Raw genomic sequence first — 26414 nt, forward strand, 5'->3', positions numbered from 1 at the left:
TTGCCCTTATAGGAAGCTTTTCCCGAACCTAGCATAATATAAACCCTATTTAATTCCTTATATTAAATAGAGGAATTTGTCGGCCAATATATTGGTTTCGCAGACCAAACGGATGTCATAACTTTCTCTAGTTTATTTGATCGAACCTCACCCTCAATTCTTGTGTTCATCCTTCGGGATAGATACAGGATTTGAGGTAAAGCGCTCTTTCATCGAAACTATGAAAATTATGGGGTTAGTTTGACTTCATCTTTTTCAAAATTAAAATTTTTTAAAAATGTCCTTCCGAAGCGGGCAACGAGATTTCAATTCCGATGACCGACAGCTTCTTACGGACAAACCCCACACCAAAAATAGTGCCGACATGCCCTTACATATAGCCTAAAATATGTAGTTTAAAAGTAGGTCAGATAATACATAAATAGAAAATATTTGTTTTATACTTTTAAAATAGCGGACCTATAATGCGGATCTGTGACTCATATGACACACGTTAGAACCATTGGATCCTTAATACAATCATGCATGTTTGTTGCTCCTGATACAAAAACTTGTACTGCTTGTAAAGGCATCCTCACGGGCAACACTCATTTGAGTATCATGACCAACAAACAGGTCACTCTCCTAAAGAGAAAGACAAGCCATCAAGGCGAATGGGCAAGCATATAAGTATAAAAAAGCCCACATTAAGATTGTTTGACCAAAGTACGAAACAACCACAATGGGCACCTTAAAAGGGTGAACACACATCATGAAAATGGATGTAAGGATGCTACATGCAACATGACACATACGAATGTGATAAAAAGGTAAAACAAACTACCTATGAAGAAGAATTACACAAGCCCGAGTACCCGGGGTGCCATATAACTAGCACACCAACTACAAGTGTGTTTGCATCGTGTAAAATGATACCTATGAATATAATTCACACCTTAACCTAGAGTCACTCACCAAGTACACATGCAAACATGAAAGATATGAAACAAGCACATGAGGGTGCCCAAAGTGGTGAGATTGAGTATGTCGTGAAGGCAGAGATGCAGAAAGGATGGGAGAATGTTGTGAAGGCAGCGACCCAAAAGATGGGTATGCCAAGGAGGCAGTGACCCGAGGATAGGCATATCATGAAGGCGGTGGTCCGAACAAATGGGTATGATAAGGAGACAGTGACCCAGGGACGGGTATATCATGAACACAGTGACCCAAACAAATGGGTATGCCAAAGAAGCAGTGAACCAGGGGGATCAGTGATCCTCACTAAGGAGAACAACTAACACGAAGAGGTTGGCTCTTCAACGTCTAACCCTTAAAATTACTTGTATTTTGCAGTAAAAAAGAAGGGAGATTTCTTTTGCATTGTACTACTATACTTGTAATGATTAGAACTTAATGGAATATAGATTTTTGGCTACTTGTTCTTCACATAGTTTATTATATTTATTATTTTTATGCCACTTTTGAATATTGATGGCAAGCCTTTAAAATATTTGTCTTAAATAAGAGTTTTTAGATTGCTCACTGATAGGGACGTCTTTATTTTACTCGCAAAGGAGGGGAGACTTTAGGTTGCTCTCCCCGGTTGAGAGTTATTAGATTTCTCACCCTAAAGGGGAGTCTTTAGGTTGCTCGTCTCAGAGGGGAGTCTTTAGGTTGCTCTCTCTGGAGGGTAGTCTTTAGGTTTCTCACTCCGAATGGGAGTCTTTAGATTGCTTGCCCCATAAGAGAGATATTAGATTGCTCATCCCAGAGGGGAGTCTTTAGTTTGCTCACCACAGAAAGGAGTCTTTAGATCGCTTGCCCCAAAGAGAGTTTTTAGATTGCTCGTTCGGAAGGGGAGCCTTTAGATTGTTTCCCCAAATGAGAAGTCTTGTTCACGTAGTGGGTTTGAGTTCTCCAATCGCTCGGACATGTGGGAGAAGCTTGTGAGCTCCTCAAGTTTTCCAAGTGTCACCTATACCTATAGCTACTTGTAAAACTTGCATTCATGGGTTAAAAAAAAGAAACAAAGTAAAAAGTACTGAAATGAAAGTACTTTATTATCTTCATTCGTGTTCGTATAGGAAGTTTTCCTTTAAGGAAAGAATATTTTTAGAGTATCTCTACTCTAAGTTCTAGATACGCCATTCCCGATGTATGTTTGGAATCAATATGCTCTTGGGGAGACTCTCTAGCTAACAATGAATGGCACAGTTTATGTCTGGTCAAGCTTGCCCACTCCTTGTCCTCAAACTACTGGGTCAGCATTTTTCAAAATGAGATCCCCTTAGGCAAATGTATTTTCTCATACTTATTTGTTGAAGTACTAAGCGACGCATATCTTTACCTCTTTGAAGAAAAGAGTTGAGTCTATACAAACTTTTGTAGTAAGATTGAGTGCAAGCATAACTCCTTTGACTTTTTCTTCTAGTCATTCTACTAGCTCTTCCTCTTCTAAGGTAGAGGTTGCAACAGTTCTTAGGCTATGATGGTTGTATTCCACCAACAATACTGACTTCATATGATGGTTTAGTGACATGCCTAAAATATATTACTTTTATTTGCACATTTAATGTCTGTTTTTAATGATATTACATTTTAATGAAAAGTATTTTTGATGTTTTTGGTTACAAGTACAATAAATGGAGCAAGTGGAGCAAATAGAATGAAAATAGAGCAATTTGAAGTCAAAGGAAGCAAAATGGCCAAAGTTAACTTGCTAACTAGGCACTAGGATCTGGCACCTAGGGGCCAGAAGACAAAGAGACTGATGCCTAAGTGCCCGAATTTGGTGTCTATGCACCAGGAGCGATTGTCAATGTTGATTGAATGAATGTGGAAGAATTTTGAGGGGGTGCTTGAAGTGACTCTTGGTGATTTTGAGAGGTTTATTTAAAGAAACTTCTGGAGAGTCCAAGAAGAGGTTTTAGAGAGAGAGAGAGAGAGAGAGAGAGAGAAGGGATTGGAAGTTCTTGGAGGCTTGGAGAACTTTCTTGGTGGCTTGCTTAGATTTGAAGAAGAAGAGGAGAAGTGAGAGATATTTTCTTCACTATAGTTCTAAATGATATTGGAGTGGAATTGTAAGGAGAGTGAGTGATTCAAAGGAACTTAGAATGATTGTTGGGAAGGGGTTTGAGATAAGTTATGTATTTTATTTGTTTTACTTAATTTTCTGTATAAACTTATGTTTATCTTTAAATCTATGTGTTGTTATATCTTCCCCATGAGATCTGAGTAGTTTCATTTGTCTTTCTCACTGTAATGAGGAATAATTATATGTAGGAATAAAGTTTAGTAGAAGTGTTTTTAATTCCATAAATTGTGATGATGTAAACTCTATGCTTAATTTACCTATCAATCTGGCCAATTGATTATTTAAACATATTGTAGTAAAAATCATTTTTAGTCTCATGGATAAGAATGTAGTCCATGGGTTTAAGTGCAAATAAATAAGAAAATAAGTTTTGATGGGCGTAAATTAGAGATTTTAGAGTGACAGACTAAAATTTCTCATTTTGATCCAGAAGTAGAAGTTTGGAACCTAAAGTGAGATGTTAGCCTTCATGTGAAGGATACGTGAGAACTCTAGAGTGAAATCTAGTATCTTCCCAGCCTAACCACAGATTTAGAGACTTAACTCTGGATTAACCAATATTTTTTTATGCACTTAAGCGAGGGTAAAGAATATGTAGGCTCATATTTGACACAATACATTAATAATATTTTAAATTACTAGATTTCTACACTAATTATAAACTTATAGCAAGGGGAATGATGTTCTTATATAGTTTGAACTCTTCTATGCATTATTAATTTAAAATTACTTAGTGGTAACTTTACATTTCATTTAGCATGTTATATTGTCTTGTATTTAGCATTTTACTTAACATTTATAATTTTTCATTTGCTTGGCATTCGTAGCATTCCTTTTAAAATTTTGTAGGATTAGTTAATTCATAAAAACTTTTTACCATTTCTTAAATAAGTTAACTGCAGTTTAGAGAAGATTTTACTAAAGTCAACCTCATAAGAGTTTTGTCTATCCCTGTGGAATCGATACTTAGGACTCCATTAGAGCCCTATATTATTTTTGAAATGATACGTATAGCGTAGTTCCTATAGTGTGTAAGACATTTTATTAACTTTACATAATATTTAATTTTGCACCCTAGTCGCTTAATATAAATTGAGTAAAGTTTTTGGTCATCTTTCAAAACTTAAATAATTGCATAATTGTAGGTCGGGTCAGTTAGCATGAAAGGATTATGTCTCATTACCATCAAAGAAGTTGTCGGGATGGCCCATAATATCAGCGACAAGAGCTCTGCTCAGCTTCCTTTCGCCCTCACGATCTTCTTTCTTAAGAGTTCTTAAGATAATTTTGTTGGCCACTTTGATCTGACTTTTGGTGCAACGATAGTGTATAGATGCAAATCTTCGTTTTATCCTTTGGTTTTGATAGAAATCTCTTAAGCCTCTATCGGTGAACTGTGTTTCATTGTCGGTTATGATATTTAATGACAACCCGTATTATAGACGAGTTCAGTCTAATCAAAATTTCGGATGCTGGCAATGATCCGAGTGAGTGCCTTTGCATCTACCCACTTTGAGAAGTATTCCATGATGGCTATAATGAATTTTATCCCTTAATGGTGGAAATGTCCTAAGGATATCAAATCCCCAAGTGGGAAAGGCCACATACTTGTTATATATCGCAACATGCAGGTCAGTTGGTGTTACAGGGGGTCGTATTTCTGGCATTGCTCTTACATTCTCACAAACTCTTTGGTATCCTTCAAGAATGTAGGCCATAAGTACCCTTGTTTATGTATTTGATGTTCTAAGGTCCTCTCCCTTGAGTGGCTCCCACATTTGGCTGAATGTATCTCGGAGGATGCCTTCAACCTCATCATCTCTCAGACATCTTAAGTACAAAGAGGTAATTGATCTCCTAAGGAGCTTTCCTTTCATCATCAAGTACTTGGCTGCATTGACTTTAAAATGTTTTGAATTGGTGACTTCATTCAATTGTTACCAAATTTCTAATTAATGGATGTATGTGTCCATCCAACTTCTCAGTTTTTCAGTTGATACTTTCATCATCTCGTACTTCAATAGTCAACCACATCAATCCTTGAGGTTTTTCTTTTCCCATATGGACACACTTGGACAAGAGGTCAGCTACTTGGTTCTCCCCTTGCCCAATCTATTTGATTTTAAAGCCTATGATCTTCAAGATCTCCATCTTTACTTTACTGTGGTACTTTTCCTATCACTTAGGTCCTCGAACTCTTCATTTATCTAGTTGATTTTGAGTTATGATAGTAATTTAACATGAACATAAGGTGTTCTCATATAGTATGTGAGGTGTAGGCTGACAATCAGTGCTTCGCATCCCGCTTGATTGTTGGTGATGTCGAACTCCACCATGATTGACAGATAGTATTTGTTCCCATAGTAGACTACTAAAACTGAGTTGAGCTCTTATGCTACTTTTTTGGTAGCTCTGTTGGTATGCAAGATCGACGCGTAATCCTTGTCAGTGTCTCCTTCATTTTTCTCTCCTTCGTTCGACTCATGTGCTTCTAAGAAATATGCCATGGAGTCTGCTACTACTTGAGGTTTGATTGTTATCTCATGATGTAGGTGATAGTGAACTCTCTTAGCTCCACTGTCCATTTGATGAATTAACCAGAGTGTTCTGGACGAGTAAGGACTAACTTGAGGGGGCGATCAGTGAAGAACCAAATCAATTGCTTTGGAAAATAAGGTCAGAGCCTACAAGTAGAAGTGACAAGTGCAACTGTAGACTTTTCATAATTGGGTTCCTGATTTTAGCATTTCATATGACTTAATTGATATAATAAACAGGGAATTGCTTTCTCATTTCTGCTTGGATTAAAGTTGAACTGATAGCCCCGGGCCGATTCCCAAGTACAAGGAGAGTTCCTTGGCCAACTTTGGGCAATGAAGAAATGATAGAGAAGCCAATGATTTCTTATGCTTTTGGAATGCCTGCTCAAATTTGTCAAACCATTGAAAATATTTAGTTTTTCTCAAAGCTTTGAAGAGCAATGCTCACTTGTCTCCTAATTTGGAGATAAATCAGTTGAGGCCTGATATTCATTAGGTTGACCTCTGTACTTCCTTCATGTTTCATGAGAAGGCATGATCAACAACACTTGTACATTTTTAGGTTGGCTTTGACACCTTTGCAGATCAGAAGATAATCCAAAAACTCTCCAATGGAGGCTTCAAAGATGCATTTTAGGGGGTTAAGTTTTATATTAAATTTTTTAAAGGTTTAGTAAAGTCTTTTATGAGTTTTTTTTTATAATTTTACTTTTTACCAGTACATCATCTACATACATTTCAACATTTTTCTTTTTATTTTTTAGAAAAATATATCATTCAGTTGCTAGTAAGTATCCTCAATGTTCTTAAGCCTGAAGGGCATAACGTTATAGCAAAACACTCCATCACAAGTGATGAAGGTCATCTTCTCTACATCTGCTGGGTGCATCTTAAGTTGATAGTATCTGGAAAAGGCAACTAAGAAGCTCATCACAGAATGCTCAAAAGTTGAATCTATCAATGCATCGATCTTTGCCAATGGATAACTATCCTTGGGCCAAGGAGCATTTATATTGGTGAAATCGATGCACATTAACCATTTCTCGTTGGCCTTTTGCACCACGACCATGTTGGACACCCAGATCAATACTGTGCCTCTCAGATGCAGCATGATTGCTTTAATTTTATTACCTTTTCAAGAATTACCTTGTTCAAGGTAGTGGATGACAACCTCAACTTTTGCCACGAAAAGTCTCCTTAGGAGGATGCATTATTCGGTGTTGTGGTTGTGATCTTTATGATAGGCACATAGCTTGTTTGGGTTCTGTGTAGAACACTCGACCCTCATTGGGTTAGGCATTTTGTAATATTCTTTTTCCTCAATGGTCTCCACTAATTTGGCCATCTGAATCTCTAGTGGGGTCATTCTGGGTACCTCTTGTTGCACCGGTTGATACTCGTTGTATTGGGTCATTCGTTGGTTAGGATATCAAGTATGACCTTCTCGGTTGTTGGTCCTGGAGCTTCCCTTGCTTTCTCAATATGGTTATTTTTTTTCATAATGTGGACTACCTGAAGGATGAGGATTGTCTTTAGCTCTCCAACCATTCTCCATAGACGAGGATCACCGGTATCTTCTTGGCATTTTTTGACATATTCCCCTGCAACAATGTTGTGATTGTCCATTTATAGTAACACGAATAGGGATTTTGGCTCACATAGGCTCAAGGCACATTTGAAATGTTCTCCTCTCACTCCTTGTGTCATGGTACTATATGCAATCAGGGGTTCTAGATTTTGTCTCTCTAGTATTTCCCATTGGAACCATGTGATATATGAGCAGAGGGTCTCCCCTTCCCGCTATTTGATTTGTAGCAAAGCTTGGCATATATTTTGTGGCTTCTCTATGCTGTCAGAGTGAGTCATGAACATCCTTTTGAATTCAGTAAAAGAAGGCAGGATTCATACTGAGAGGGTGTTGAACCAATTAAGGGTCGATTCCCACAGTGTGGGAAGGAACAAACTGTATTTGAAAACATCAGTGATTTTAAATATGCTAATTTATGATTCAAATTTGGCCAAATGGTCGTCCAAGTCAGTGAGACCCTTATAAGAATCGAGATAGAGGCTCTTGAACTCCTTCAGAGGTTCGGCCTTAGAGATTTTCTAGGAGAATGAGTTTTCAGCTTGCTTAGGGTAGTGGTTTGTGTGATACGGTGCCTATCTACTGGGTGGATCTGACATTGTCCTAGTAGTTGAAATCATCAACTCTTTATTTCACTAGCTGGGACCTTCGACTGTTGGGTGTCGATCATTCTCGCTTATCTTGTTCTTGATAGCTACACTATGGGAAATTCTGGCTCTGGGAGATCTGACTTCCCTTAGCCAAAGCCTCATGGAAGGCTTCCATTAGTTGTTCACTCATCTCCAACCTTATTTGTTCTTTCATCTCCAACATCTATTATCATACAATCTCCAACAACTATTTATATATTATTCTTTTACTCTCAGAGTTTATAGAAATGTCAAAATAATTCCCGACAATTTTAAAATATTGCCCTAATTGTGTTTAAGAATTATTTCAACTTTAATTTTAAAAAAATTTGAAAATTTTTTAATATTTTTACAAGTTTTGGGAATAAAATGGTGCCATTTAAATATTTAAACATTATTAATATACTTTACTAAATATGAAAGACAATTGGTGGTACCATTCTTACATGCATTAATTCAAAAGTTTGCATCAATTATGAGAAGGCGTTGCGACGTAGCAGTCAGAACAGTTGACAAAAGAACAGTATGATTAATTCCTTGCCGTCGGGATCTATAAATAATATTCATTGGAGGAGGAATGGCTGCTTTTAATGCCCGCCAATCAACACTTTTCATCCCTAAATGCCGCAGCAAGCAACAAATTGATATAATAATCATATATTAAAAGTAATGAAACTCTTTATTATTATATAATACGTTAAAATTGTATTTCTCCTAAATTTAAATATTTAATAATTAGTATGATTGTATTTTAATAAATACTTATAATTATTTTAAATAATTTATCACAAAGATTATATTTACTTAATTAAATTTGATAGTGTTGCCATATGCTTCCTGAAAATATTTTATGTCTCCAATATTAGAGAAAAATATTATCAAATTTGTCAAACAAGATTTAAAAATTTGTAAATGAAGAAATTTGTAATACAAAAATATTTTTTTATGGTTAATGTAACTCACAATGCATCAAAACATGAACAAATCACAATGACATTAAATTTTTTTTTATTGAATATCATACTTCTTTTTTTTTTTGACTTGTTGGTGTTAGAGGAATCCTGTTGGGCACCATCACGATGTTGTCAGGTCGACTGGCCTGTATTCAGTGAAATGCTGATATCCAGATTTTCTTAGTTAATAAGTCTGAGTAAGATCGTGGTCCATAACAGATTCCTTTCTCAACATATAACCCCCTTAGGATAAATGATTGATCGATCAGAAAACTAAAGGGTTACAATAGTGGGTGAAATCTCTCATAAACCTAATTTTCTGAATATTGATAAGAGAATGAGGTTAATGCAAGCATCCAAATCAGATAAGGTTTTTTCACAGAATATTTCTTTTATCGCACGAGTAATGGTAAAGCTACAAGGATTTTATGTTTTTGAGAAAGTTTTTTTCTGAATTATTGCACTGCATTATTCACTAAGTGCGACCGTCTCAAAATCCTCAAACTTCCATTTCTTATTTAATATATCTTTCATAAACATAAGATAGCTTGGTGTTTGCTCCAATGCTTCAACAAAAGGAATGATGATCGTTAGTTTCTTAAATATTTCTAGAAACTTAGAAAATTGTTGATTCGGCTCTGATGTCTAAATCTCTAAGGAAGTGAAAGTGGTGTTCTTTCTAAATTGGTCTTAGTTGGAGGACAGGTTTTTTTTTAATATTTTCAGGAACATTTTCTTCATGTTTTTCAATTTTCTCAGGTTTCATCTCAACTTCAATCTCTTTTTGCACTCCAGTATCCAATTATAGACCACTTCTTAACTTGATTGTTTTAATTTCCTCTTTGTTTTTATCTTTAGGATTAATTTCAGTGTTACTAGAAAGTTTTTCTCTGAGGCCTATTGCTAAGTGAGTAAGCAATTTGTCTCAGTTGATTCTCAATTTTTCTAATTGCAGCACTTTGACTTTGTAATTGATTCCATATTTGTAACACTACTTCTATAGACAACATCTTCTCCTTAATTTGTTGGTTATTGGTAAAGCCAAGAGGATAAGAAGATCTATAGTTAATATTAACCTGGTTGTTCCAGCTTCACAATGGGTTCGCTTGATTGTTCCCCAATTTTTTATTTCCACCATTAAAATTATTATTTCAGTTAAAGTTAAGGTAGTTTTTCCAACCTGGGTTATAATAATTAGAATATGGGTTGTTGTGTCTATTATTATTTGAATTTAAAGTCTCAAATGAATGTTAGAAATCAATCAATTGTTTCAATGAGTTTTCCTCAATCACATGAGGTGTTTGAGATAATTTCATTCCGATTTCATCTAACTTCCTAGATGTTGCAGCAACTTGAGATGCCAAAATTGAAGGAATGATATTACTTCTTTTACTCAGTATGAAGGAGAGTGTATATATAAAGCTTGAGAAAGATTTAAGGAATTAGAATGTGTCAACATCAAGCTATGCCAAACTGGTTAATCATTCGAACTTTTTATAATGGGTTAGTAGGATCCTTTAGATCTATTATTGAGCTGTTGTTGGAGGTTCATTAATGTCTAAATCCTTTGAGGAAGCTTATTCATTAATTGAAGAAATGACTACAAATAATTTTCAATGGTCTTCTGATAAGTTAAATTCTAAGAAAGTAGCTAGTATTCATGATAACTAGGGGTGTAAACGAACCGAACAAGAACGAACAGAGCTTGTGTTCGTGTTCGGTCCGTTTAAAATTTAGTTTGTTTGAAATAAGCTCGTGTTCGTTTCTTAACGAACGAGTCGAACACGAACCGAACACGAACCGAACACGAGCTGTTTGCGAACGACTAGCTAGTTTGACATCCCTAATATTAATATATAAAAACAATATTATATATTAATTATATAACTTATATTATATAAATATTCAATATCTATATTAGTATATTACTACTACAGTATATTAATATATTATTATTATTATTTTATTATATATTATAATTCATAAAATTTAATGTTTTAAAATATAATAAATTTTTTTTATCTAATTATTTTATATTATTTTATATTTCAAACAATAACGATTCGAACACGAACGAACGCATCACTGTTCGTGTTTGGTTCGTTTAACTAACCGAACGAAAAAAATTTGTTCGCGTTTGTCTCGTTTACTTATCGAACGAATCGAACACGAACTCATTGACGAACCGAACACGAATTGTTCGCGAACAACGAGCTTTTTTGACAGCCCTAATGATAACAATGTTATTTCAATGACCGCATGTCAAGTTGCTGCATTATCTAAGAAGATAGACCAAATTGGAATGATTTTTCTCCAACACCCCAAATGGTTGAAGAAAATTCATTAAGACAAAAGATTATAATATATATATATATATAGAGAGAGAGAGAGATATAATGTCGATCTAAGAATATATATTAATTGAGTTAATGCCACATGTAGCTTTGGCTTATGAAATTTTGGAAGATTTACATCCATACCACTTGATTGTTATTTATTTACATTTCTAACAGCTTAACTTCAATTACGACCTTAACTATGAATGAAAAGATTAATTTTGGATTTTAAAAATTAAAAAAGTGGTATGTTTGATGTGATATTAAAGATTTACGTGGTATATATGTAAAGAACAAAGAGCAGGTGTTAGATATGTAAATATATAAAACATGGTGGTATGTAGGTAAATGCCCCTAAATTTTATTAAAAATTATTACAGTATAATTCTTATATTTCATAATAAATTTTTTAAAATTAGTTATTATTAACTTTTAAAACCACATACTTAAATTATTTTGATTTTGGTTCTCTAAATATTAAGATATTTATTTTACAATCAATTTTTTTTTAAAAAAATTACATTGAACTCTTCTTTTTACGGGTTCAATGTCGGAACCAATTTTTTGGACCTTGTGTAATTGCCCTAAAATATATTTTATATATTTATATTTAAATTTAAATCATGACAATTTATTTGAATTTATAGTTCAAGGTTTTTTATATTATTTAGAAATCATTTAAATTTGAATTCAACATTGTATACATATTTTTTTAATTAATTTAAATGAACAATCAAGAATATATAATTCCAGACAGACATCTATAGGAGAAAAATTTGCTTACGTAAGACATATGCAGCGTTCCGTACGTCAGAGAGGTTATTTAGAGGATATTGGAGGTTATATCCGCGTTATACCTGTAACTTCCTTGTAACCTACCTGTAATCTACTTATACCTTCTAGTAAGTTTTGCGTTTTTATTTTCATATATTTATAGGTTACATGTAGGTTACAGGGAGATTACAGGAGTATAACACGGATATAACTCCCAATACCCTCTGAATAACCTCTCTGACATACATATTGTTGTGTAAATTTTTCTCCATTTATAAACTATTCACCAATAGTTTTTAACAATAGTCATTTTCAAATAAAATTAATTTCCAATAAAGTGAATGCGGCTCAGCCCCTTTTCAGCTTGAAAAATTATTCCTCGGACTGATCTCCATTGTCCATCACGACTTCGATAGGATTAAAAAAAATAAATAAATAAATAAAAAAAAAAGATTCTACCAAAATTTGATGGACGGTAAAAATCGAACATCACATGCAACTTCATAGTGAATAATCTTTCCTTATCTTCGCTTCTCTTTCTCTCAAAAATCACTTCTCGCCACAACGCAATCTCATATATATCTTTGAAAACTCTTCCTTTTATCTCTCAAATATTTACTCCTAGCCACAGCCAAATCTCCTCAATCATAAAAAGCTCTTCCCTTTCCACCCTATATCTCTTTCCACTTCCCTCTTCTCTCTGGAGAAGCACTCCACGGATCACTCCACCATAAAGATTCGCATGGTGGCCTTGTCTATGAAACCCTGAGGTCCACCACCCGTACTCCTGCCATGGAAACCTTCGAAAAACACCGGGACAGGTTTCCCCTTGAAGATAGCAAAGACTGCTCCCTCGGCTTCTGTACTATCTTCTGCCCTCAATGATGTTACATCCTCTTCCCTCCTCCTTCCCCATTCTCCCTTTCCAACGACGACGAAAGCTCAAAGTCCGCCTTTTCACCGCTTGTCATAGGCATCATCGGCATCCTAGGCGCCATCTTTCTTCTCATCAGCTACTACACCGTCGTCATCAAATACCGCAACACCTCTTTGTTTCGCCACAGCAGAAGCTCCGACCACGGCCATGAAGTAGAAGAAAGCGCCGAGCAATCACAACGCCTAGAAAGCTGGCATCTTCCTTCCACAAACGGGCTCGATGAAGAGCTCATTGCTAAGATCACAGTTTGCCGGTACAAAAAAGGGGAGGGATTAGTGGATGGCACGGACTGCTCTGTTTGCCTTGCGGAGTTTCGAGAAGGTGAAAACCTTCGTCTCCTCCCCAAGTGTAGCCATGCTTTCCATCTTCATTGCATTGATACTTGGCTCAAGTCTCATTCGAACTGCCCGCTCTGCCGTGCTAGTATTGTGCTTCGTAGTTCTGATTTGGAAGGCAGGGTGGCTTCAGTTTCAGATCAGGAGCAGGAGAGCGCTGTAGTTGTTGTGGAAGGTTCAGATTTTGAGAGGAATGAAGAAGAAGATGAAAATGAAGGAGAGAATGAACCAAACGCGCGCAAGGATTTTGAGGCGATTGAGATTGGGGAAGTAGGTGACAGCATCTGGGTTCGCTCTGTTTCGATGAGATCGGTGTCCCAAGATCGGATTTATTGCACTGTAGATGTGTTGCAGGAGAGCGAGGAAGATGAGCACTTGCTGGGCGCCGAGGACTGCGGCGAGAAAACGAGGGACGGCAGAGAAGAGAATAGCAAGGGAAGAAGAAGGGGTTTGCACTCTGTTATGAGTTCAGTCCCGATGAAGAGATCGGTTTCAAGTGGCAAATCTTGCTTTACGAGGAAGGGAAGAAGAGGAGTTCACTTCTTCTGCTTCGAGGAAAAGCACAGAAAATCAGATGGAGAAGAAGCCTCCTCGAGGACTACGACAGAGTGAGGGCGGTGGTTCACAAATCATTCTGCTGATAACAGGTATCAGTTAAAAGAGTTGATGTATGGCAGGTGTACATTAAAAATTGTTCTCCTGGTAGTGTGCGAAGGAAATAGAGAAATTCTGATTCATGAGAGCGAAGAAGAAAGGATTTTGCTGAAATATTTGAGTCTTGATCTTGCCTCTTGTGGCTCTCCTATAGTTTATGCACTACCCTTAGAAAAAGTATTATATATGAAGTCCGGAGGTAGCTCCATGTCTAACTTCAATAAAATCTTGTCACTTGTATCTGACTGGTTGTTCTTAAGAAAAACGAAAAGATGTGAATAACACCCCAATAACGCCGCGGTGTCATTTGCGTGGTCCTCCAGGCAGTATTATTGACGTTGTTCACCGGTATTATTGTGGTGTTATTGTGGTATTATTGAAGTTGTTTTGCTGAGTTATTAAAGCAAAATCGTGGTATTATATGTTTTGTCCCGAGGAAGGTGTTATTTGTGCAGTTTACCAGTGTTATTATGTTGTTATTGGAGTTGTTTTGTAGGGTTATTGAAGCGGAACCGCGGTGTTATTTGGGTGGTCCTCCGAGTGATATTATTGTCATTATTCACCATTGTTATTGTTGTATTATTGTGGTATTATTGGAGTCATTTTGCAATAACATCACAATAAGCATATTTTCGACATTTTTAGGGGGTCATTCAAATACACGTGGCAAGATTTTATTGGAGTCCGGACGCAGAGCTACGTCCGGACTCTGTATGTAATATTTTTTCCTATCTTTAACAAAAGGCACTAACTTTCTCCTTTGGCTTTCACTCATGAAATCTCCTTCACCTTTTAATGTTTCTAGCATTCAAATCTGTATTTTATCAAATGCTTATTTGGCAAGTTTACATGATTAGAGAAAGAGAAAATAATACGCCCGTTTAGATGGCTTGGATTGCACTACAATATATATATAGCGGAGTGGTGCAATCTATGTCGTCAAGCTTATATGTGACTTACAACTGACAAGAAGATGTCCGACCAATTGATCTGAGTATGCAGCGCTTATATATATATATATATATACAAAAAAATATGGATGTCATGGCTGCCTTCACTCTCTAACTAGGATTTGAAATTTTCAAACTGTTAATCTCCTTGTTTTCTATGGTTTTATGGTTCTTATTGCTGTTTGGGCTATGTTGAGCAAGTTTCCTTGTTTTGACACTTTTAATTTGGTGTATTTGTTGCCTTGGTTAGTCTTTTCTTTTGTTACATTGCCTCTGTTATTGTTCCATTAAAGTGCGAGTGTTTTGATGCTTTGTAAAGGTTGTGCCTACCTTTGCTGAAGTTTTAAGGATCAATAATTCTCTGGAGACTTCAACTCTAATTTTTCCTTAGTAACTTCATGTTGAGTTCGATGGAGTCTTCAGGTGGACTAGTTCTGGAAGAAGGCTAGTAGAGGATGAAGAAAATTGGCTCTATTCTTTATTAAAGGAGAATTTGCCAAGTTGTTTGAATCTTTAAAATTTGTACTAGTGGGTAGATTTACATTTGGACATTAAAAAAATGCTTCTAATAAGGAAGCTCTTTGAGAATCTCAAACTCATTGAGTAATGATAAGTTGGTGCACTAGATAGAAGGCATATAGTTTTTAAACGGGGATGGGAGGAGGATTATGCAATTTTTATATAACTATATTGCAAAACTTAATGCCTTTAACTGGGTGTCGAGCCTATGAAAAACTCACCCGTTGATGTGTTCTCTCCTAGAACCTATGATCAAACTTGAAAATATCCCTAAAGCTATCAAAAAGCTTGGTAGATACAAGTATATTTATAATAGTAATCTCAAAAACTGGTTCTTGTGCAAAAATGACACCGAAGTCAGCTTACTAGATGACAATCCTCATTTCCTACACTTGGAAGTTCATTTATCAACAATATGTACAATTATCATTTGCTTCTGTTGGATGCTTGGCTACTGATAGAGAAACTTTATGGTCTGGTCTCCACAGTATTAGGGTCAAAATAACAACCTTTGGTTAGTTGTGGGTGACTTTAATGTCATTGCCTCTCCTCTTAAAAAGAAAGGTGAAAGATCTACTTATCTTAAATTGATGGAGCAGTTTAATGAGCTCATTGAAATTGCTGGGTTATTTAAGGCTAAATTCATTGGCAACATGTTTACTTAGTGTAGGGGTAAAATCCTGGAAAGATTTGATAGGGTATCACTAAACCAAAGTTGAATGTCTTTCAATTAACAGATATTGCTCATCTGAGCAGAACATGCGCTGATCACTCTCCTCCATCAATCAAAATGGATCATATTCCTAAACAAAAGGTTAAATAGACACTCGAGTGTTTGGACCTCTCATCGTACTATCGGGAATCTAGTGGAAGGTAACTGGTAATTGGATGAGTATGCTAATCCTTGGGTGAATCTGTGGGCTCAACATATGAAAATGGTTATTGTACTAAAGAATTAGAATTAGCAGATATTTGGGGATGTCCACAAAAAGGTTGGTGAAGCTGAAAGCCTACTTGCAAGACTAGAGGAGCAGTTTTGGCAGGACCTTCTCCAAGAGATTAAGGTGGCTAATGCACAAAACTTACTTAATGATGCTATCCAGCAAGAAATTAATTTTTATTAGCAAAAATTGAACTTCATCACCCAAGTGGAAGGAGAGAGGAATACCAAGTTTATTCTCGGAAGATAGAAGACAAACAAATGTCATCCTAAAAATCAAGGAAGAGGAGGGGAATTGGATTTATTCTTGATAGGAGATTAGTGTCTATGCCATTAATTAATTCCAAATGTTATTTTAGGCATCAGAAGTGGACTCGAGGTATTTGAAAATTGATGTCATCCCTCGTGCTGAAGAAATTATAGCTAATCCTCAACTATGCAGTAAACCAGTGCAAAGTGAAATTTGGGCAGCCCTCAAATACATTGATAATAGTAAGGTTTTTGGTTGATATAGTTTCACATCCAAATTCTATAATCATTACCCGTATGCTATTAAGATTAATTTAATTCGAGTTATTCAACAATTCTTTATGGGTAGGCTTTCTCGTAAATTCTTTAGATGCTCGAGTACTTTTCTTATTCCCAAGAAGAACATCAAATATAAAAGCAAAATTTTAGACCAAGTTGCCTTACCACAATAAAGTCCAAAAAGTATAAGTAAAATTATGGCGAGTAGACTTCAACCTATTTTAAATTAGCAGGTTTGTCCTCAATAGACTGCATTCATTATTGGAAGGAGCATTACTGATAATATATTCTCATAGCTCTAGAGTTCATACATTACACATATTGCAAATGTAGAGAAGGAAATGCAATTCTGAAGCTTGACTTAAGGAAGGATTATGACTGCAATAACTGATAGTTTATACTCACCGTGTTGAAAGTTAATGGCTTCACTGAGGATTTTTGCAACCTTATTCTGATGTTGCAGGATGATTATTATTATTCCATTCTCATAAATGGGGGGTAACATGGTTCATTTAAATTTGGTAGGTGTCTTTGATCCGCCCTAGCGATTATCACAATAATATAAGTTCTGACAATGACATCAGAAACTTGCAGGGAAGGAGGTAACGAGTCCCTTAGGCGAAATTCTAGTCTGCTACGCTAAGGTCTTAGTTTGGAATGCAAATTACAATGATTTTTCTAACAATTACTCCTAAACTACAACTCTAAGTTTAAAGCTAAACATATTTATATCAATTAGTTTGGTGAATTTCAAAATGTGAAAGCTACATTTCTCTTGTGATTGCCTAAGTAGATTGTAGGATAAAATACTAAGAATTGATAATGTGGCTAGTGACAAATAAGAACATAAATCTTGTTTGCCTTCTTTTAAGTACGTTAAGAAGTTTGGTTAACCTAATTTTAATTCCTTAAATCCTATATTAAACCCATCAAAATTTATTTCCCTATCTATTTGCATTGCCTCCATACTACTTCACCATAGCCTATTGAACAATGTGAATACTCTAGTTGTTCTACCACCGCTCTTGCGAATCTTAATCGATCACAACAAATTTTAACAATTCATATTACCAATGCAAAAAGTAAATGAAGCATAGAAGAATACACGTCACAATGGTATTAACATCTAATTTTAAAAGCATTCAACACATCCTACAAATCCTACATATTCATCACAAGAGAAGAGTAAAGGAAATCTACTCACAAAGCATGAAGATTACAATGAAAATCATCATCATTTAACAAAATAAATACACTAAATGTGTTTATAACAAGCCCAAGACAAATGGAAACATGATATTTAGATTTTCTCCTCTGAAAATAGTTGAAAAGTTCCTCCAACAATGAATCCAAAACCTCCCTGCAATGCCGCAATGCTTCCCTTACAGATTTCTCTCTAAACCCCTCACCAATCCCTCACCAATCTCTCAAAAAAAGTGAAAACTTACAAATCCTAGATCTCCCTAGAACTCCTTGGCTTCTCTCCACTTCACTTTCGCTTAAGAATGCTTTGGCTCTTTTAAAAATCTCATCTCGAACTACTTAAAACCACCACATAACTCCCCAAGTAGTGGTGAAGCAATTGCAGAAAAACGGTCGTGCCTTGGCGCTGAGAAGTTGGCTCCTAGGCGCTGGCCTCTCGGGTTGTTGCGCTGGTTCTGGCGCCTAGGTGCCAATAAGCTAGCGCCAAGGCGCTTGGATGGAGCGTCTTGGTGCTCAGAGTCTAGCGTCTAGGCGCCAGGCTTGTTGGTTCCAATATGCTCCATTCAGCTCCTTTTTGCTCATTTTCAACTCCGCTTCTCTCCATGTGTCCTACCTATTATGCCTGCAAGAAAAACACAAGAAACTCCTTCTTTAAAGTGCAGTTTCATCCAAAAATAAGTGTAAAAGACAGAAAGTTAAGCATGATATGATCTTTGTCTTATGTTCTAGCAATATTTACATATAGCAAAAACTCTAAACCTTATAAAAGTAAATTAATTCCAAGAATATCAGGCTCACATACTTGTAAGCAAGGTCCTAACATCGGAGCAGTGAGGTTGTTGCCTTGAACTATGATATGATGGTTGGAATGGTTCCAAAGTACACTGTGATGTTCATCCATTGAATTAACATTTGAGCATAAAACGTCTAGGGTGGTGCATTTTTATTTCTTACCACCATGAAACGTCTCTAAAAGCCTTTTGATTAATAAATTCTTGTTGTTTGGTGCACTAAGAATAAAATTAATGACACTTGCAGAGTTGAGCATGCTTCTCTACAAGTGCATTGCTCAGGGTCACCAAGCTTGGAGAAGTACATCACAAAGCTTATTTTTACACAAGTAAATATAGGGTAATTTACATACATACCACCCAATTCCTACCTAGAATTTCACTTTTTACATCGATAGTTCCTCTATCTTTCAAATCACATAAAAATACAACTATTTCAACCTTTTTTTTTTGTCTTAATTGCAGCAGGAAATGCCCACCCACTTTTAAAAGTGAAGTAAACCTTTTCATGAACAAGTAAGGTGGTATATATATGAAAAAAGTTAAGTTTAGGAGTTAGATATGTAACTACATAGTTGAGTGGTATGTATGTAAATCATTGATATGCCAAAATTTCAAAGACCAAAGCAGCACAGAAAAATATATTACTTCACACAATGAGAAATCAACTGCCTCTTTCAACTCAATAATGATCAATATAATTGTTGCTTTTTAAACATAAATTTCTTGAAAAAAAAGTCATTTTTTCGTATCTTTGGTGATACAATGGTGTGATAGATTAATAATGTGTTCAGCCAATGATTTAATTAATGTTGAACTTTCCCATTACAAATATTAAAAATCACAAGCCATAGGGAATAAGCAACTCTACTGGAATCAACCCAAAACATTTAAATGACCTAATTTATTCAACTTATTACCTATTCTATTAATTTCATTATTTTAACATAAAAATAACAAAGTTCTTAACAAAAGAATATTGGAAATCTAGTCACATGTACCATCACATGCATGAAATGGCAGCATTAAATAGCAAAGAGTTCGCCTCATTATGTAAAATATACAATTAAATCAACACTGAAAGTGGTAAAGCTAATTGTAGATGAGTAAAGACAAAGAAAACTGGATTGCCCCAAAAAAAATTCAAACACACAAATAGATAGAGGAACGGCCATTGTAAAGCACTTTTATAATTGTTGCTTTTTAAACGTACCATGGGGAATAAGCAGCTCTACTAGAATCAACCCAAAACATTAAAAATCTAAGGCCAAGAATTTATTGTGGTTTATAATTTTGATAAAACCATACGTTGTAATCAGTCTTGTCAAATGGGATTGGAAGGGAAAAACATAAAATCTTACCTTGAAATCACTATTGTGATCAAGCTCATCAAATATCAGCTCAAAATCCTCAAATAAAAATTGGAGTCAAGGGGATTAAAATAATACTACGTCAAAGGGAGCAAATAATTAGAGTCTGGCACGATTAAAAGAACAACATTTACATAAACAAGGCAACTAAATCTAGTACTTTACAAGTTCATTAATGTTTAAACCATGTTATATCATACCCTTAACTATAAAGTTCGACATAACCGTATCACTTGTTATACCGGGTCATTTCACTGAGCAAGGCTTGAAAAGAGAGCTGCTTTTTTACCAAGTTTAAGCACACATGAGCTCAGGTCTTCAAATTATTACCATCTTATCTTCTAATGTATGTTAAGAGGCAAAAGTCAATACTATGATCTTTACCTTCTATTCTACCAAAATTTACTAACAACAAAGACATTAAATCTTATAGAAGTAACTTCATTCCAAGAATATCAGGTTGATGTGAATGATTCAAGGTTTTGGATTTGGTCCTTACATTAAGTCCACAAAGTATAGAAGTGCCTTATAAAGTGTTGAGTAAGAAAAAATACTCAAGAACATTATAAGTTATGCCAGTATTTTAGACTTTTAGTGGGATGGGGATGAAAGGCCGAGAGAAGTGGAGATGATCAAAGACATCTATGGGGTTAACTTTGATAATAAAATTCCAATTTTCATGTTTAGGATCATTGATGTAGAAAACCAGCTCCACTTGTGAAGCAAAAAAAAAACAATATCTTCTTCCAATTTTTCTCTAGAGTGAATTGGACGTAAAAATTTTACTAAGGTATAACCAAATTGATCTACTCTCATGCCATTATTATTAGTGTTAACCTAGTCACACTTGAACAACACAACTATATAGAATTTTGAATAATTGATGTCAAAAGTATCACTATGTCGGCCGTAAAAATTGAAATCTCTAATTTATGTGGTTTTAACAAAGCCATGACGTTTTTTTTTTTTTCATCACATTCTTTAGTGTGAAAGTTATATCCGTTAATATTGAATCATTTGTATCGTCGAGCAACTTTACTAGGGCCTTAACAAATGATTTTACTTCATCTGATACTAATGGATCATCATTTTTCATTACCTTAATTTATTTTGTAAATTAATAATATGTCAGAAACAAACTTAATATTTAAACATGTAAATTTCATCTTTACCATTTGCTTAAACCAATCATGGAAGCTTTCATTCACGATATTCTCAATATCCGTTGATGTAAGATGTGTATAATGTCATCTTTTTCTCTTCTCACTAGTAATGAAAATATTTATGTATGTAACAATGTTATCACAATGTCGAAGCACATATTTATGTGCTTGTATTAAAGACTTCTCATCTAACACATATGATACCACCTTGCCTAGAGAAATTCTTGCACTTAAAAATTTATAATGGGCCTTTTCATTATTTGATAAAATTTTTGAAATTGATGAATTATGTGAAAATTCCGCAACTTCAAGATATTGCGAATAAAATATTACACATTATTTTCACATAAGATCTTCAATAAGTACATGACAATCACGACTTCTTAATCCCATGATTTTCACAATAAATAGCATTCACAAACCTACAAAATATTTGATGAATAACCTTTTAGCAATTTAATATTCTTAAGCACCTCGCAAAATATTAATCTCTGCTTTTTTGAAATCATAAAATAGGCTAGAGGTAAGAAGTAATCACTATTTTTCAGGAGTTGTGGATGTAAATCTCTCTTTATACCAATGTCAACTAAATCATGACATGCTTTGAGGTTATTTTTAGGTTTATCAAGACCTAATAAAGTGCCAAAAATATTGTCACAAATATTTTTTTTTCTATATGCATGACATATAAATTGTGGGGCAATAAATCAGTCTTCCAATATGGCACGTTTAAAAAATACTCTTCTTCTTCCATTTACTAGTAGTTTTTTATTATCCAACTGTTGCTCCAAAATGAAATCTTTTCACACCTTCTACAATTGACTTGGAAGGTTTACCAAATTTAAAGTTTAAATTTTCAACTTCAAATAAAATTGTACTTTTGTTACATCTCTGAGGTGCACTTCTAATTTCTTCTTTCTTATCAAAATGAAATTTTTATTTGTAAAATATATGATCAAGTGGTTGCCAACATCGGTGACCCATATAAGAGAACCTCTTATTCTTATACAACCAGAAGAATTAAGTATTTTTAGTTCAACAAGAACATGCAAATCTTCCTTTTGTACTCCATCAAGATAACATTCCATATGTAGAAAAATTATTAATTGTCCATAATAAAGAATCACATTTTGAAATTCACTCCACTTGCAACATTAAAGCACTAAACTCCATGCAATAACTCAAGTAATTCTTGAATTAGCGTTAAAGAAAAACATCAATATTATTTATGGGACTTTTTATCCACGAATAGATGTTGATAAGATGAATGAGCTATGTCGGTGGCTTATTATAAATATCTAAAATCACAGATCATAACCTTGAATGGATTGAAATTATTAGCAGCCAATCCAAGACGAACATTACCATAGTCTTGAAGCAAATTTGAGATATTGTAAGTCAAATGATTTCTAGGCTTCTCTATCTGTCGGATGTCGACTTACCATCGTCATTTTTATGTTGTCTACTATAGATTTCTTTGATTTCAATAACCTTCGTAATCTTAGAATCAATGGAAAATTTTGAATTATTTTTGCTAACTTCATACAAGTTTTTTTTCCTACAATATTAATTTTTTTCTAAGTATCATTCCATCTCGATGAGCCACAAGTATCACCATACCTCATGATTAGACTTCTCTTTCCAAAATAGCATGCAATCATTAAGACATGCATCTATCTTTTTAAAACCAAGATCAAATGCTCTCATCATTCTTGTCATCTCATATGTGTTCTTACGCAATGAAGTGTTGTTGGGGAAGGCTTCTACTAATAGCTCCAGTAACATATCAAAAAAACTTGCAGTCCATGAGTGTAAACATTTTAAATGAAATAAATGAAATATAAAAGATAATTTTGTGAAAGACTTGCACCCTAAACATAATTCGGCTTCCGCATCTTCTAACAACTTCAAACTTTGATCATCACTTGTTGGATGAGAATTAGATGTTTCACAATCGATAGTTGGATCATTTAAATTATTTTATGTGGTAAGAGTTTCCCTTGTTAATCCTTCTATATCGTTCATGTTTGATTCTTCCGCTTGAATTTGCGATTGTTGAATATCAAACATGTTTATCATTTCATATTTCGCACCTTCACTGATAGTGTTATACTTTTCCTTGTGTCGGTTCCATACGACATAACCAAAAAAAATTCCTCTAGAGATTAAATGATCTTTGAGGCCTTTCATAGTATAGAAAAATCTTTTAATACAAACTCTACAAGGACATAAAATTTTAGTTGTTGAATTTTTACTCTTAGTTGCAAACTACATGATATTTTCTACGCCTCTTTTGTATTCAAGAGTCCATCTAGGTCTTTGCATCCAACTTTTATCTATTATAAGATAAATAAGTGACAAACTCACTACACATACATAAGATATTAAGATAATTAGTTGAATCAATTAACATATTGAAATACAAGTGGAAGAGATAAAAGTACTCTAATGTGCATAAATTTTGTTTGGCAGCTTGAGTAGGATTTATCAGGATTGAGTTAATAGAAAAAGTTTTCATATTAATTAAATCATAGTTGCTTATCCAAAATAAACATACATCAATATTAAATATAAAATTATCATTAAGTTGCTAGTTTAAATAAAATTTAAAAAAGTGCATCAGAGTTGTATATCCCAAGTTTTTTCAAATTAACCTAGATAAATCATACAATAGGAAAAAAAAAACATGCATAACTAATGACTTAGCCTCCATCTTTAATAAAATAAGGTAGAACATTATGAGGTTTTTTTGTTATAAAGCACTAAATCCTGACAATCATTTAATTTCATTTGCTAACAAGGAGTTTTCCGAGGATAATTACAGTAGTTATGGAAGCTAATGAGATTCTTGGTATAAACTTATAAATGACAGAAAATAGCTCTCTTATAAGGAAAATGCCAAGAAAAACCGATCTGTGTAATTTTATTCTAATTCAACTTCATTGCAATTGATACCTTATACACAGCCATCAAAACAATTAAAGTTCTTAGGCTGAAAGACTGTTCACTAAACTCTTTAGCAAGCTATTAACCAGTGTCTGAGTAAAATCTATATCAATTGGATTGTGAAATCCAGGCACAAAAATAACCAATTCTCCTAAAACTCTTTGCTTGTCTCTTGTTTTCACCAATAACGCTCAGAGTTGATGCAAAACAACCAATGTTGAACTTACGATTGGAAAAGTTAATGAAGCAACGTGCATAAGAGAAATAAAGTGACATGCAATGCCTTCAAGCAACCAATTTTTTGCTCATCTAATATTACTTTTATATATAAACTCTCAAATAACATTAGAAGCAATACAACTAAATCTTATAGCAACAAGTAAAATTAATTGAAGTAAGTGCACATTCAGGATTTTTTTTCAACAATAAGAATGTGCACAAATGTTGCATGGTGCTTTTATATCTTCACATTGTTGAGATAGGACTGCAGAAATATTAAGCATTTTGTAGGAATTCTGCAATGCCAACAACTCATCTAGTTGTAAGAAATACCTATGAACATTAGTAATTTATATAAATAATATCTTTGTAACCTGATTTTTTTATTTTTATTTAAAATTTTTTGCATTGATTCTTTGCGGTATTTGTGAACAGAATTTTTTGCAAGAACCTGAGCTTGGTCACTGCAGAAGATTTCTACTATGCGGGGTTGGCCCAAGCTGGCAACACGACGAACTAGTTGGGATTGCTGGTGACGCCGACTTTTGTTCAGCAATTCCCTGCAGTGAACACTTTCGGCATCTCCATAGATCGTGTAGACTTTGCACCTTATGAAGTTAACCCACTGCACACTCATCCAAGGCGAGCGGGATACTTACTGTACTGAAGCGCAAGCTCATTGTTGGTTGTCACCTCCAACCCCGACTAACAAAAGTGCTTCATGAGGGAAAAAACTATGTCTTCCCTTAAGGCCTCATCCACTTTCAGATCAATAACAGGAACTATGTCTTCCCTTAAGGCCTCATCCACTTTCAGATCAATAACAGGAAGAAGAATGCGGTGGCTCTCGCAGCATTAAGCGGACAGAATCCTAGTGTGGTGAAAGTGGCAGACCCTGTCTTTAGATCGAATCTGCCTATCATTGCTATTATTTTGGATAAGGCATTTCAGCTTGATGAGAACACTGACCGAATGCTCCAAGCCAAGTTCTTCATCGTCAATAAATAATTAGTATTAAACCATGCGTTAATTAACTAAGACGTACTACTCGTCTAAATTAATAAATGACCATGTTACATGGATGGTTGATTTGTTTGCTTTCCTCATATTGTCTTGCTATATTTCATGTTTATTATCACTACTATAAAAAGGAGTTGTGATGACTACTTTATTATACTAATCAGGTTGGGGGAATCAATAGAAACGGTAGAGAATTTAGTTTTTTTCTCTGATAGAAATAATAACATTGCTAATGATTTATCTGTTGTATTTTCAGAGTCGCATTATGATCGCTGCACTTATTATATTACTATGGGTATCACGTTGAAGTGTAAAACCAGTAGTTGCCATGAGGAATATCAATTAGCTTCCAAAGCTTCTGGAAAGGTTGAGTTTTTTTTTATACTTTTACAAATTACGGATGAAGAATCAAGCCATAGACACCTACCTATAGAATGAAGATGGATTTGAGAGATGGGCTCATGTTTTTTTTGGGAATTGATACAAAATGATGACCGTTGGTATTTCAGAGAACTTAAACAATGTTACCAAGAGTGCAAATTCCTATCTAATGACTACTTTGTTAGAATCCTTAAAACACACAATATTAAATGGATCTTTTAACCGATCGATGTTAAAATTATTTCTCTCGACTTTATTCAACATAACAGTAAAACAAATCATCAAACGCCTTGCAAGCATCCAACTTTCACTATTCGAGATTTCAAAAATAGCAAATCCAGTCCCATCTCCAGCACGGCAAAACTAAAAAGTCACAAGAGAAATAATGGCGCGAACAGGCTTACCTTCCTCAATGGTTTTGGGTAGGAGCAGAGTGGAAGGAGAGGAAGGAAAAGACCGTGTATCACTACGGCGATCTCGTCGTTGCCTTCCCATAGAATCCTCTAAACGCGATGGTATCGCTGAGAGTGCGGTCACCAAAGCGATGATTTTGGGCGAAATCGGAAGA

General features: G+C 34.8%; 1 protein-coding gene and 1 pseudogene across 1 annotated transcript; both read left to right on the forward strand.

Annotated features, from left to right (window-relative positions):
* The first annotated feature begins 12487 nt into the window (after positions 1–12487).
* On the forward strand, positions 12488–14059 carry LOC110036809 (annotated as a pseudogene).
* Positions 14060–24860: 10801 nt separating this feature from the next.
* LOC110036805 (putative germin-like protein subfamily 1 member 9) lies at positions 24861–25334 on the forward strand (the record flags this gene model as incomplete). The annotated part of the gene is given in 3 exon segments (XM_020741335.1): positions 24861–24948; positions 25012–25040; positions 25088–25334. Coding segments are annotated over 3 exon segments (273 nt in total), but the record flags the coding sequence as incomplete, so codon positions are not given.
* Positions 25335–26414: the final 1080 nt, after the last annotated feature.

The sequence above is a fragment of the Phalaenopsis equestris genome, unplaced genomic scaffold, assembly GCF_001263595.1.
Source record: "Phalaenopsis equestris unplaced genomic scaffold, ASM126359v1 Scaffold211064, whole genome shotgun sequence".
NCBI lineage: Eukaryota > Viridiplantae > Streptophyta > Magnoliopsida > Asparagales > Orchidaceae > Phalaenopsis > Phalaenopsis equestris.